Source organism: Nothoprocta perdicaria, unplaced genomic scaffold, assembly GCF_003342845.1.
Source record: "Nothoprocta perdicaria isolate Ctin4 unplaced genomic scaffold, notPer1 scaffold_0, whole genome shotgun sequence".
In the NCBI taxonomy this organism is placed as follows: domain Eukaryota; kingdom Metazoa; phylum Chordata; class Aves; order Tinamiformes; family Tinamidae; genus Nothoprocta; species Nothoprocta perdicaria.
In genome coordinates, this window is record NW_020454092.1 from 5,204,648 (window position 1) to 5,216,863 (window position 12,216).

The window sequence follows — 12,216 nt, forward strand, 5'->3', positions numbered from 1 at the left end:
GAGGCCAATCCAGAGACCTGGAGCAATGCAGGTGGTGGTGRCATGCTGGGGTTACCATTTGAAAGGAGGAGTGTAAATGGCTCCCATTGTGCAGAAGGGGCACACAAGGGTGGCACGCARTGTGCCTTCATCCCTTTCAGTCATGGTATGAAGAATGGAGCTGTCAGATTGTTCTAAGTGCAGGCTTAGACTCGCAGGCTAGGGCTGAGCAGACCACCCCCTTAGAATTCACTGAAGTTTGCCGAATACCTGCTAGCCTTAAGAAAAGAAAATGCTGCAATACCACACCAAAAGTTAAGCTTTGGAAACCTGGGGCAGCGTCAGTAAGGGAATTTGCTTGTGTCCAGTTCAAGATTGCAAAGCAGGTTGCCTGCCTTTTGCTGGTGATGTTAGCCAGCTACAGGCCAGTCCATGGATTTTCTGAGGTGCATCACAGCTCTGTGATGGATTTACCTGTGTGGACAAGTTCTGATCTCTCATTTCTCTGTGTTCCCCACACTGCCCAGTATGACTGATTCATCCTCAGGAAGAAATTCCTTCTGTCCTTAATCTTCTGCTCAGTGACSAAATTTCAGCACTGAGATAAGTAGATTTGGATGCTCTGAAGAAAACAAACCTGATTTCCTGATGGAAGTTTCTTCAGACTGCAGGAGTGAATTTCTGTGCAGCTTGTGTGTTGCCCACTTGCTTGTCCAGGAGGGAAACAGGGCCTCTTGCTGTCTAARGCTTTCACTGATTGCTCTTTGTCTCGTCACCACGGCCGTTCTCCAGCAGTGCAGCTGTGACCTTGTTCTCAGAGCCTGGGGATAGTTTTGCTGGGCAGAATCTGTGGCCCTCAGCAATTTCAATTGGAAAAGTCCAGCAGGTTGCAGGTGTTGGGCTGTGAGGTGGCTGCAGGCCGCTTCCCAGAACTTGCTGGAGGAAACGGCTGAATCCTAGGGAGAATTCCTTAGCACATAAGTTCCATAAACTGCCTGTGCTTTCATCTCGCTTCATAGCAGCTAATTAGGTATTGTAAGATGTTGTCACACAGAGCATGTGTTTTCCAGTCAGCTTTGCTCCCCAGGGACTCTGACATCCCCATCCTCTCACGCTCTAGGTCATTGCTATGGGATGAGGTCTGTGCATCCTGGAAGGAGAATGGATTGCAGCAGGTCTTCATGTTTCTGCAGTTGTCTCACTTGAACAAATAACCCTTTAATCAGAGCATCCTGTGTCTAAGAAAGCTGGTGAGAGTCTTTCCTTAGCAGTTGTGGTCCAGTGGAATCGCAAGTCTGTAAGCTCAGTTCTTTGACTCCAGTAATATGTACAGGTGTCTCGCTCCCAAAGCTCAAGAAGGATCCTGTCCCGTGTCCCTTGCTTTTTGAAACTGTCAGCTCCTGTTCTTCTCTCTGCATTGTGTCTGTGTTGAGGCCCTCAGGAAGCTGACCTCTCATGTAGCTAAAAAAAATGAAATGATGATATTGTGTATGTGACTTTGTTATCACTGTTCTCGCTCCTCCTTACTTTTCCTGTGAAGCTGAATTTGAACGGGATTGCCTTGGAGRAGTCAGCATCCTCTGCTGATCTGTGGTTTAGCAGCTGACACAGTATCTCCTGCAGTTTTCTGCCCAACCTATTATCCCAAGCATCTTCTCATTCCACTTTTGCACTTGAAAAATGTGGCCATGCTTTAGACTTAACTGTATAACCGTGAATCACTGACTGTGACTCAGCTCCCCATGGCTCATGCAAAAACATTATTGGCTTTGAGATTACTTTGTAAACTATGCCTCCAGGGAGCAGACGCTTCAGGGGTCTTTTGGGGTGTTCTTGCAGGAAATTACACATCAATTATGATCATCTACTCATCTCTAGCTTGGTTCCAGTTACCTCCAAATGTAGATTTCTGTATCTGTCTTCTCCTTTCTTTCTTTTTTTTTTTTTTTTCTCTCTCTTTTTTTTCCTCCCAGGAAATACCACTATAAATCCCTTTGCTTTGCTTGAAGTGCCTGGCTGCTGAGCTGTTAATCATTATCTGATCATTTAAATTCAGCTGGAATCTTCTTGTAGCTTTGGGGATTTTTTTTAGATGCCTTCTTGGAGCAGAATCTCCTCCATAGTAAGGAGATCCAGATGATCTCTTCTAAAAAGAGGCCATAACTTACCTAAAATCCTGAATTTCCAAGGTTTTGGCTGTCACAGCTGTATACCCTACCCTTTGCAGTGCAGAAACCACCTTTCATGGGGAATTTCTATCATATGCTTGCAAAGGGAAGCACGTTACCCTGAGACTGGTACCTGCCTTAGGGGAAAGAAGCCATCTCCCTGATACAAGACAGAAAACTTCTGAACGAGAGCTAACGGTTGAGTAAGCTCTCTATCTCCATGCTCATGTCTCGCCACATGCTCCCCTAGTGTAACAAATTCAAATCTGTTACTGCACCTATCTGCACACAGATACCTCACAAAATTCTTCAGATTCCTTGTGTATTTGGAAGCAACAGGGGCAAGGCTATGRAAAAGTAACAGTTTCTTTCTTCTGCAGCTCAACTTCTGCGGTGTGACAGTGGAACCAGGGCAGCACTATGTTCAATTTACATCCACTAAGCACCTCTTCACACCCRTTGCTATTGGGAGCCCTCACCCCCCTACACAGGTGAGCAGTGTGGGCCCCAAAACTGCAGACAGCAGAGGGAATCCAAGAAGCAGAATGGTCTCCCATAAGAGAAGTTATGGGAATTCCATTGCAGCAGAACCTTGAGATTAATACTGGGATGGTAATAGGGAAAGTTGCTCTTATGATCTCCAGTTGTACAATATTTGGCATTCAGTCTAGCCAGAATAAGGATTCTGGTTTGAGGAAAGGCTGTTCCCCTTTTCTCTTACATTGGATCTCAGTGAAGTCTTGTCTAGCTGCTTCAGGCACCGTGGAAATAAATCTTAATTAGTAAATTAATTAAACTTCCTTAAACACTTATTCAGCAAAAAAAAAAAGTGGCTTTGATTTTGTTCAGCCTAATTTAGCTAAGAAATGAGCAAGTCTGAATTGAATTAAGAGCACTTTAAATAACAGTGCTTTTGCATTTTAAGTAATCCACTTTACAGTGATCCCGTTAGCTAATTTGTATTAATTTTCCCCAAGACTGAATTTACCAAGTACTACTTGGAGAGGCACTGTAGTCATCGATGTACTGAAGGTTTATCAGCACACGTACAATCTCCTATCAGAGTCTCAGTGATAAATCCCGACTTTATGAGGTGTCCTCATTCYTAGCAGACAAGCTGACTAATTAATTRAGCATTAATGCTTATCAGAGTCCTYTGGGAAGTGTTGACTTGTTTAACTTCTGCACAGTATAAGAAGCACCRCTGTCTGACTTGATTCCAGATTTATGAGCTGTACAATGGTGGCTCTCTGCCTGTGATGTTTGAGGTCCAGCTGGACAACATTGAGAGGATTCAGGAGGAGAATTTTCAGCATCCTGTGTTTGTCTGCCTGACTCCCAGAGGAGAGATCCCCCCTGGCACAACAGATCACATTGAGTGGATCTTCTCGCCCCTGGAAGCTAGAATGTACTCGGTAACATTTTTTTCTCTTCATGATTTCTGAGACTCTGAGGGGATTAGGAGTGTGTGAATTGTCTTGTGAGACAGGGTCCAGTTTCAGTCAATTAGTCCTTTAGCAAATAAATGTACCTAATATGACTCTGGATTTAATCCTCTTATCTTGTCCAAGGCAGGTTGATGTTCCCATCCATATCCTTGGGGGCGATTCAGCTTTGATCACCTTCCAAGGAGTAGGCTACGACCCAAATATCATGGGAGAGACTGCCCCATTCAACAGAGTTTCATCTCCTTCAGTAGTTCCAGGTTCTAACAAACTAACTGTTCCTGGGCAGGTAAGTCCAAGTATAGTGATATGGGCAATATGATCAGTCCAGGAATGCATGAAAAGGACTATGTAGGCACCTTCTAACAGTAGCCTGTATTGCAGGCGAGTTTTCTTATGAGATAGGGTAACATTCAGCACATAAGCAATAGCCCAACGCATAAAAGCAGTTGACCTGAAAAATGCTTTTCTCCCAGCCGACTGCTTTCACTGCCATTACAACCAAAGCTTTTAGGTTTGTTCACTTCTGAATTTCCTCTTAAAAGCTMTTTCTGTCACAGCTACTGTACTGATTTTCGGCTAAAATACCTTTTTCTTGGTACTTAATTTACCAAAAAAAAAAAAGAAAGAAAAAAGAAAATTATACAGACAGAGCCTGGATGCCTCCCTTTCACAGCCAAACCCAGGCAATGCGTAACCTGAACACAGACTGCAGGGCAGTCACCAGCTCGGGCATATTCAGAGGAATGCCCTTGTCTGACTCGTCACTAGATCAGCAGAAGTTTGTTTGGCCTGGCTAGAACTGCCAGTCTGGATGATCTGTTATTAAACTGAAGTCAGAGATCCCAGTATAGCAAACTAGCATTGAACAGCACGAGTGAAGGGATATTCCAGGCAGGTAAGGGATCCATCCTGAGTGATATTAGCCCCGAAGCCCAGCAACAGCTGCATATGCTCTTTGGCTTTCAGCAGGGCAGATTGCATTCCTGGGAAAAGCAAATAGAAGATGATTAAAATTCTGTCTCCGATTGCCAAGGAAGATGCCATTCCTTGAGGCTCTGATGTCTGTAACCAAGAGTTGTTAGCTCCTCTAATGGTCACCGTAATTAAATAGTTTGTGCTATGCCTGGAGAATGGGACAGGCTGCATACCAGCAGCAAGGTGATTTAGGCAGCAATTTCCCAGAGCTCACGCTCAATTTGATGGAGATTTTGCTTAAGCACAGAGCTGGCACCTTTGCTCACTGAAGTGAAGAACAGACCTGAATAGCAAGTGCTGCAAAGAGAAGCTGGGTCCTACTGTGTGCTCCTGAGATCCCCTCCAGCCCCACTATCTGCATAATGTTCTCTTCACTGTACTCTCAAGCCCACTGCAGTCCAGCTGTGTAAAAAGACATTTTAGCCAGAGCAGGAGGGAAAGTAGTAAAACAGCCCATCAAATYGTTACAGTAAAAGCAAGGGGTGAGTGAAATATTGTCCATGAAATGCTGTGAATCCTGAAGATGGATGCATGACTGCCATTCTCTGAGGACCAGATCCCATCTTTCATTACTGCTCTAAGATCTRCTTTCCACTTTTTTCCTGCAGGTAGCCACCTTATCACATCACAGGATTTGCCTCGGAAACATCCCAGACTGCGTCAGAGTGAGTCGACTCGTCTTCCTGAACAACACATCCGAGAGCAAGGCTGTTGTGTTTGCCTGGCGTGTAGGCGCTCCCAAGGACAACGGGGTGAGTTCTGAGTTCCCTCTCAGAAAACAGTCCTAGGGAACTGGCTTTTGTACCAGCAGATTAAAGGAAAGGGCTGAGAAAAATGAAGGTAAGGTTTTGGATGGGATAAAAGGATGCAAAAAAGGACTTCAGTGAGGTTACATAAACCTGGAACTAGAGCATGCACTAATGAACCTCATGATCTCATTTACTAGTGAAGCTCATAGTTGTTCTTCAGACAAGGGAGCTAGCTCACGCCACATACCTCTGCAAGGGGCTGGAGCTGGGAATTCCCATAAGACTGTGTGTTCCGCCGGAAGGTGGAGACATACAGCAAGGGCATGAGACAGTAAAAGATCTTCCATGACTTTTTATCCCAGATGTTGCAGGTTGTTCCAGACTTGGGTGTTGTGCAGCCTGGAGAGAGCACGCCCTGCTTCGTCGTGCTGCAAGCATCAGGAAGTGCTTCCTTCTACAGCATAGATCTGGTGTGTGAGGTGAGACCCAGGAGGTACTTGTGTTTTATCATCACTTGGGCATGTCACAGAGCTTTCCAAATGCTTGGCCCCACCATTTACCTTCCAGCTGCAGGAATCCTTCTTAGCTCTGTAGTAATGTCCAGCACTTTTCAGTGGTAATGAGCTTTATCTCTGCTGATGCCTGAAATCTCTCTGTGACTTAAGAGATGAGATGTGTTCGTGCAACGTGGGACTTTCTGAGTTTAACATGGGTTTTTAGAAGCCAGGATTCAAACAGGAGTACCTTTCAGTGGAAATTAGATACTTAAATATCCATAAAAAAACAAGTCTTGCTGCTTTAATTCTAGTGACAGCACAGACTTGTGCTATTGTTCCTCTGGCCTGCACTTTCCATGTGTTCTCTGATAGGAGATTGAGTCTTCTGTATATTATAACCTGTTTTCTCTTTCTGCAACTGGGAGGCTTGGAAAGGGCTCTAGTTGGGATCTCCTGGGGTGGAGGAATGAGGAACAGGTATGGAGCTGGGCCAAGGGGACAGTGTGACATGCTGTGTGTTATTCGCTGCCCCTCTCTGGCCATGCTCCCTGCAACTGAAGCTTTTCCTCACAGGTGTACATTCAGGAGTCCCTGGTTCAGTATGAGAGGGGTCTACAGGAATGGGAAAGGGAGAGGGAACGTCAGGCTGTGGAATTCACCATCACAGAGAAGGACCTGAGGGCTGAGAAGAAGCCAAAGTCACCTGCAAGAGTAAGTTTTACCAGAACTTTACACCAAGTTAGCTCAGTTCAGAAACAGCAGCCAGGTATCAACAAGAAACCTTCCTTAAGAAAATCCAAGTACATTAATAGGAGGACGTGAGGCGCTGATCTACTCAAGGTCTCACTACTGGCCTGTGTACAGTGGAAACAGAAAGTTTGGCTTCTAGCCACGCTCTTCGCACACAAGAGCAGTATCCTCTGCTCTCTGATTAATATCTAGCAAGAGGATAGCAGATGGGGAACTTGGAATGAAAATGATTTTTCTGGTCACCCTATAAACTTTGAATTTTCTAATGATCATGTGAATTTTGGAAGTGCATGAGAAACTTTATGAAAAGCATAGCCAGGGACTCTGGAAGCTGATGACTGGATTTTTAAGCGTGGGTAAACACTGGAGCTAAATGTGTAACTAGCATGAAGAATTTGGCATTGAGTAAAGAATAGGGAGATGAGATCACTGGTTCTCAGAAGATCCTGGAGTCTGGTTCTGCTTCTCCTCTTCCTTACATTGTGATTTCCCTTTATTTACATAGAGGTCATCAGATTCTGCTGAGAAGGAAAAACTTGCTGAGTCTTCAGCTGAGATCAGGAAGTACAAGGTAAGTCAGGCCTGCCTCGACCTCACTGGAATCAAGCTGGCTGTCCTAAGGAAGGAGGCAGATGCTGGATATTGTAGGACAGAGCTTATGGAGARCAAACTAACTCGAGATAGGGAAGTTGTTAGCTCAGGCCTGGCGCCGCTAGGACTGTAGCAGTGCTTCTGGGTCCCTGCAGAGTACCCGTGGATGTCCTGCTCTGTGATGCGTCAGCTCTGGGCAACTCTAGCTTGGACTGTCTGCACTGAGCTGTTGGGTATGATAGGGATTTTGGGAGTGTGTGAGACGTGGGTCAAGGTTGATGTGGATGTAAGAATGGCTGGGGAAAAATAGACAGCTCTATTTGCTGCTCTAGGTTTTTAGTTCCCAGTCACAACTTGAAGCCTGCTGTGTCAGAGATGTTGAATACCAGACTTGAGGGATGATTTAAGAATGCATCCTACATGTGTCATCTCTTACAGCTCTCTCAGTGGGCTCAGAAGAGCAGACGTGATCTTCTGAAGCCTTTCTGGAAAGGGACTGAAGCACAACAGCCCTGAGGCCCTGCTGATAATCAGGGCTTGTGCCACACTAGGCAATGGGAACGAAGCAGGCCTGATTCCCAGTGCAGCTGCTCGTGCCTAGCTGGAGTCTTGTAGCACTGTGATCATTTTGTCTTGTGCCTGTTTCCTGTCCAGGATCTGGTGGCTCTGACCACTCAGCATTCCAGTTTCCATGCTTGTACTCACATCTACACTAAGCTACTTTGACCAAAGGAGGAACTGAACATCTGCTATTTCCTTCTCTCCAATAGACATTACCCCCCATCGGAAACCACCCTGTGCCCAATCCGCCCGCCAGCCGCTCTCAGAGGAGGCAGTTACTGGACAAGGAAGCTGGCAGGCTGTGGGCCAAACCAGAGCCACCCAAGCCCATGCTCCTGCACCTTGGTGTGACAGCCAGGTCCCACTCCATCGAAGACTTCTTCAGCAATTTCGCCTCAGACTTCCCCAAGTACTTCCTGAACTGGTAAGACATTCAGCTCCTTGGCTTTGTATCTTCTTCAAGCTAGTGCTTGGCACATTAAGTGACATTCTTGTAGCTGTGCTCTGTTCCTCTCCAGTGTCTTGATATTAGGCATGAAGTGCCTTGCTTTCCCCAGCAGTGATTGACAGGACCTATTTCTGTCCTTCTCTCAGGAGAACAGTCCAATGTGCAAGGCCTTGATGGTTATGGGAAGCTGAAGTGTTAGCTGAAATCGTTGTTAGCAGTGCCACACACGGGGAAGGCAGGAGTATTTATCAACGTGCTCTTCTGGGAAACTTCTAAGCCTGGAAAAGCCTCTATGGGACGTTGCAGTCACTTGTTGATGTGAACCAAGAGCGAGTCTGTAGAGGGATGTGAGATGAAGTCTTGCCCTGGGGGAGGATCCAGTAAGAGCTTTGTAGATGAATGCTCACCCAGCTGCCTTGTTGGCCCTAGCTAGCCACAGCTCAGAATACTTTTTCTTCCCCTCTTGGGGACACAGGAGGGACGTGGGACGTGGGGGACTCACAAGGCTCTTCTGGGGCACAGGACTCAACTCTGAAATAAATGGAGTAGTTCTGCCACTCATGGAAGAACTCCTTGTTTCACAGCTCCTTCAAGGATCAGCGATCGGAAAACGAATCTGTGCATGGGAGTAGAGACAGAAAAGGGATGGCCATGAGCCCTGACTGGCTGTCCCTGGCTGCTGCTTCCAAACAGGAGATGCAGATAGTGACTGACCTCCTTACAGGTGTAATCAGGTGTGTGTCCTGTCACCCTGGCCCCTGTCAGAGCACTGGCAGCACAGCCAGCCTCTCTGCTAATCCCAAAGGAGTCTGTGCTACGCCGATACAGAGGATCCAGCCTGTAAAAGGCATGAATAGGAGCCTGCCTTGGGGGCTGGGAGCTGGGGAGTGCTGGTGTGACAGCCCAAGGCAGTGCCTTGCTGCCCAGCTAGGGACTGGGGCCGTCTCTGCATAGCAATCAGTTTTGCTCACAGAGGCAGGGTCTGTCCCTGCCATGGCTTGCCCTGCTCACAGCCAGCGAGGCACCTTGGGAACAGGCTGCACAGTGATTCATTCACCTCTTTCATCCATCAGCTACCAACATCTACAGCAGCAATGCTGAGGAGGCAAAGCCATGTTTCATGCTGTATTTCTACTCTAGACCTAGAAAGCAAGAAGGGCCAGACTGTTCATTGCAATCAATCAGCCAGGATTTTCCTCTGATTTGTACTGGCTTGCGGGACCAGATACTTGATCTACCGGGCCTCATTCCTTATCCTTTCTTTTTCCTAGAGGCCTTTTGGAGGACACCCAGTTCCACAATAGAGTGACAAGAAGTCTGGATGAGCCCATCCCGTATTTCTCCCAGTTGCGATGTCAAGAGTCAGCAGAGTCTGAGGACAGAGGACAGAGCTCCAGAGTCCCTTCCAGGGTCTCTCCTTCCCCAGATCTTTACCTTGAGGAAGAGGATGAAGGCATGAAAGAAAYGAGGCAGGAAACTTTCCCCAGCAATGATTCACCTGTATCTTGGGAAAGGATGAATGATCTCCCTCATCAGGAGCAGAAGATGATAAGAAGGTGAGGAAGAGCTCACACAAAGAAGTGCAGAGCTGCACAGACAGCACAGCCATGGCAGCACATRCCCTGCACAGAAGCTCACTTATGCCCTGGGGTGTTTTTGCTGCATTGCCCCTCATGCTGTGGGCAAATCGGTGCTACCCTGCCCGGCCAGTGCCTGCCAAGTGCGGTTAGCGAAGGGTGCAGGTGTGTGGTGCCCTGGGCCAGAGCTGGCACAGTGTAAGGACACTGGTGGTGACYGAAGCCTGCTTTGCCCTGCAGCTCCCCTGGCCACTAGACCTTAGAGCACAGTAGGGGCGTACTTGAGCTGTTGTTATTACTGCAGTGTAGCATCACTGCCCGTTTGCTGTGGCTATAGCCTGGCACTTGTGCACATACTCACRGCCTGTAGCAAAGTGTTTGCTGTGGCACAGCTAGGAGGGAGAAAAGGGTAAAACTGCAGCCACCCATCTCTGCCTGAGGTTAGGGTCTGACCCTGGCTGGTGGCAGTTCTGGGAGATGGCTCAACACCACAGCTCCCAAATCTTTGGTTCGTTGGAGGAAACAGTATGTGCTCCGCTGCTCGGTGTGACGCGTCCTGGGAGGAGTCCCAGCAAGCAGCCTTCCTTATCAGCTCTGATAACTGTCGTCTGTGCTCTCGTTCTTCCAGGCAGCCGGCCTTTGGGAACCTGGTGGAGCTGGTGCTGGAAAACACACTGCAGAACATCCTGATTGAAGCCAGCCGTGGGGACGTGGTGCTGACCGCCCGGCCCAGAGTCATTACTCTGCCCCCCAGCCCTTTCCAGAGGTATTGGAGTGCCTCTGTATAGTTGTAGGGGACAGGRCTTGTTCTTAATGAGTCAGACTGCCTTTTTATTAGACTGCATGGATTACCTTGGTTGCTATCTATCACGGACAAGGCTGGTTCTGTGAAAGGGGAATCCGTTCCCTCCAGTCCCTCTGCCCTTTTTTGCCTTTTTTCTGAGCCACAGACCAGAGGCAGTAACCCTGTTGCCTTCCTGTTGGCTAGGGAATAGTGTACAGCCCCTGGGCAGAGTGCTGTGAGCGAACAGCTAGCAGAGGCTGCTAGCACTGGAGATCTCAACCCAAGGAGGCTCTCTTCCATGCTGCAGGGGCCCTGGTAAGGAGTAGGAGCTCATGGAGCTCCAGGAGCTCATTCAGGGTGCAGGCAACATGGCCTGGGCAAAGCTTTCTTGATCCCACACCACTGAGTAGCCTCTGCTGTGGATTCAAGGAGTCAGAGGGAGGTCTTGCCCCTGGCTGCTKAAGAAATGCCAAACTGCAAACTGGGCTTCAGCCTCTGGCTGTGGCCAGTGGTGCTTTCCCATGTGTGTCTCAAGGGAGACCTTGCAGCCAGACATGGCTTGCTGGCCCAGGAGATCTGCCACTGGAAGCRTAAGAGTGATTTGGCTTCCGCATGGACCAAGCTCTCCCCATCAGTGCCCATTCTGCTTCCAGAATGGTGTGGCCAGAATATCCCAAGAGGTTAAAGGAAGGGCCATGTGTGGGGAGACAAATTAGGGGCTAAGGTTGCAGCATGATGGGGAGAAGTAGAGGGATACTGGATGGAACTGTCCTTTCCAGAGCTGCAGGAATCGTGTCTGGAAGGTGACTGTGATACCTTGGGAAGAGACRGTGTCCTGGGGAGAGGCAGCAGTCTGTACTCTCTCTCCTCCAAAGGTGATATCTTCTCTTTCAGAAATTCCAATGCAGCACGCCCACCTTCAAGAGCATAGATGTTACACTCTGTGCTGCTCGATTTCTGCAGCCATCAAAGGTCTCAACTCTTCATCCTGCCCCTGCGATATCCAGCCCAACTCTTATCCTCCTAGGCTGCTACCTGGCCTCAGCACCCTGGCTGCCTCCAAGGAATGCTTGGTCCTGGCTGTGCCCTCGGCTCCAGTTTGAATCCTCCTGCAACTCTGCAGCAGAGGTGGTGAAATCTCTTCCTCTGTGTCTGGCCACATCCTCGGAGAAGAACCTTTCTATGCTACAAGGAGCATATGGACAGCATCTATGCTTGTTCCCCTTGCCCATAGCTGGGAGAAACGTGGTGTCTGCTTTGAAATGAAGCTGAGGAGGAGCTCCTTGGCATTGTGGTGCTGAGCCACTGCTGAGCTCGGTGGGAAGCAGGTACTGAGTCCTCCTTCCCTCCTTGCTCCCGTGGCTGCCCTGTGGATCCCATGGACAGCAGCACAGCCCAGCAAGAGCTGCAGCTCTAGTCTGGCGCCCCTGGCAGCCCAATAAAAGGAGCTTGGTCTCTAGGCACAAGGACCTAATGCAGCCCGTGCCTCTTGGTTTGTCAGCACTGTGGATGAGGCACCTCTCATCTGTCCCCTTTTAAAGCTCTGTGGGTCTCACTTGGGGAGGTGGGACGCTTCAAACCGCCTGTGTAGCTCTGTCCTTGTCACYGGAGTGTCGCGGTGGGGAAGCGGGGCTTGTCATTGCCGGGAGGTGGCAGTGTTAGTTCTGAGAACCCCTCGGTGCCAGCCTG

General features: G+C 48.4%; 1 protein-coding gene across 1 annotated transcript in view; it reads left to right on the forward strand.

The window, feature by feature from the left end:
- The window catches only part of CFAP65 (cilia and flagella associated protein 65), a 29,456-nt gene extending 17,776 nt beyond the window's left edge, over positions 1-11,680 (forward strand). Inside the window, exons 20-31 of the mRNA XM_026033930.1 lie at positions 2,528-2,638; positions 3,371-3,562; positions 3,723-3,881; positions 5,179-5,322; positions 5,682-5,798; positions 6,390-6,527; positions 7,072-7,137; positions 7,928-8,142; positions 8,751-8,900; positions 9,438-9,722; positions 10,372-10,509; positions 11,422-11,680. Coding sequence (XP_025889715.1) covers positions 2,528-2,638; positions 3,371-3,562; positions 3,723-3,881; positions 5,179-5,322; positions 5,682-5,798; positions 6,390-6,527; positions 7,072-7,137; positions 7,928-8,142; positions 8,751-8,900; positions 9,438-9,722; positions 10,372-10,509; positions 11,422-11,458 — 1,752 coding nt within the window. The 3' untranslated portion in view covers positions 11,459-11,680. The remainder of the gene's footprint in view (positions 1-2,527; positions 2,639-3,370; positions 3,563-3,722; positions 3,882-5,178; positions 5,323-5,681; positions 5,799-6,389; positions 6,528-7,071; positions 7,138-7,927; positions 8,143-8,750; positions 8,901-9,437; positions 9,723-10,371; positions 10,510-11,421) is intronic.
- The last annotated feature ends 536 nt before the right edge of the window (positions 11,681-12,216 follow it).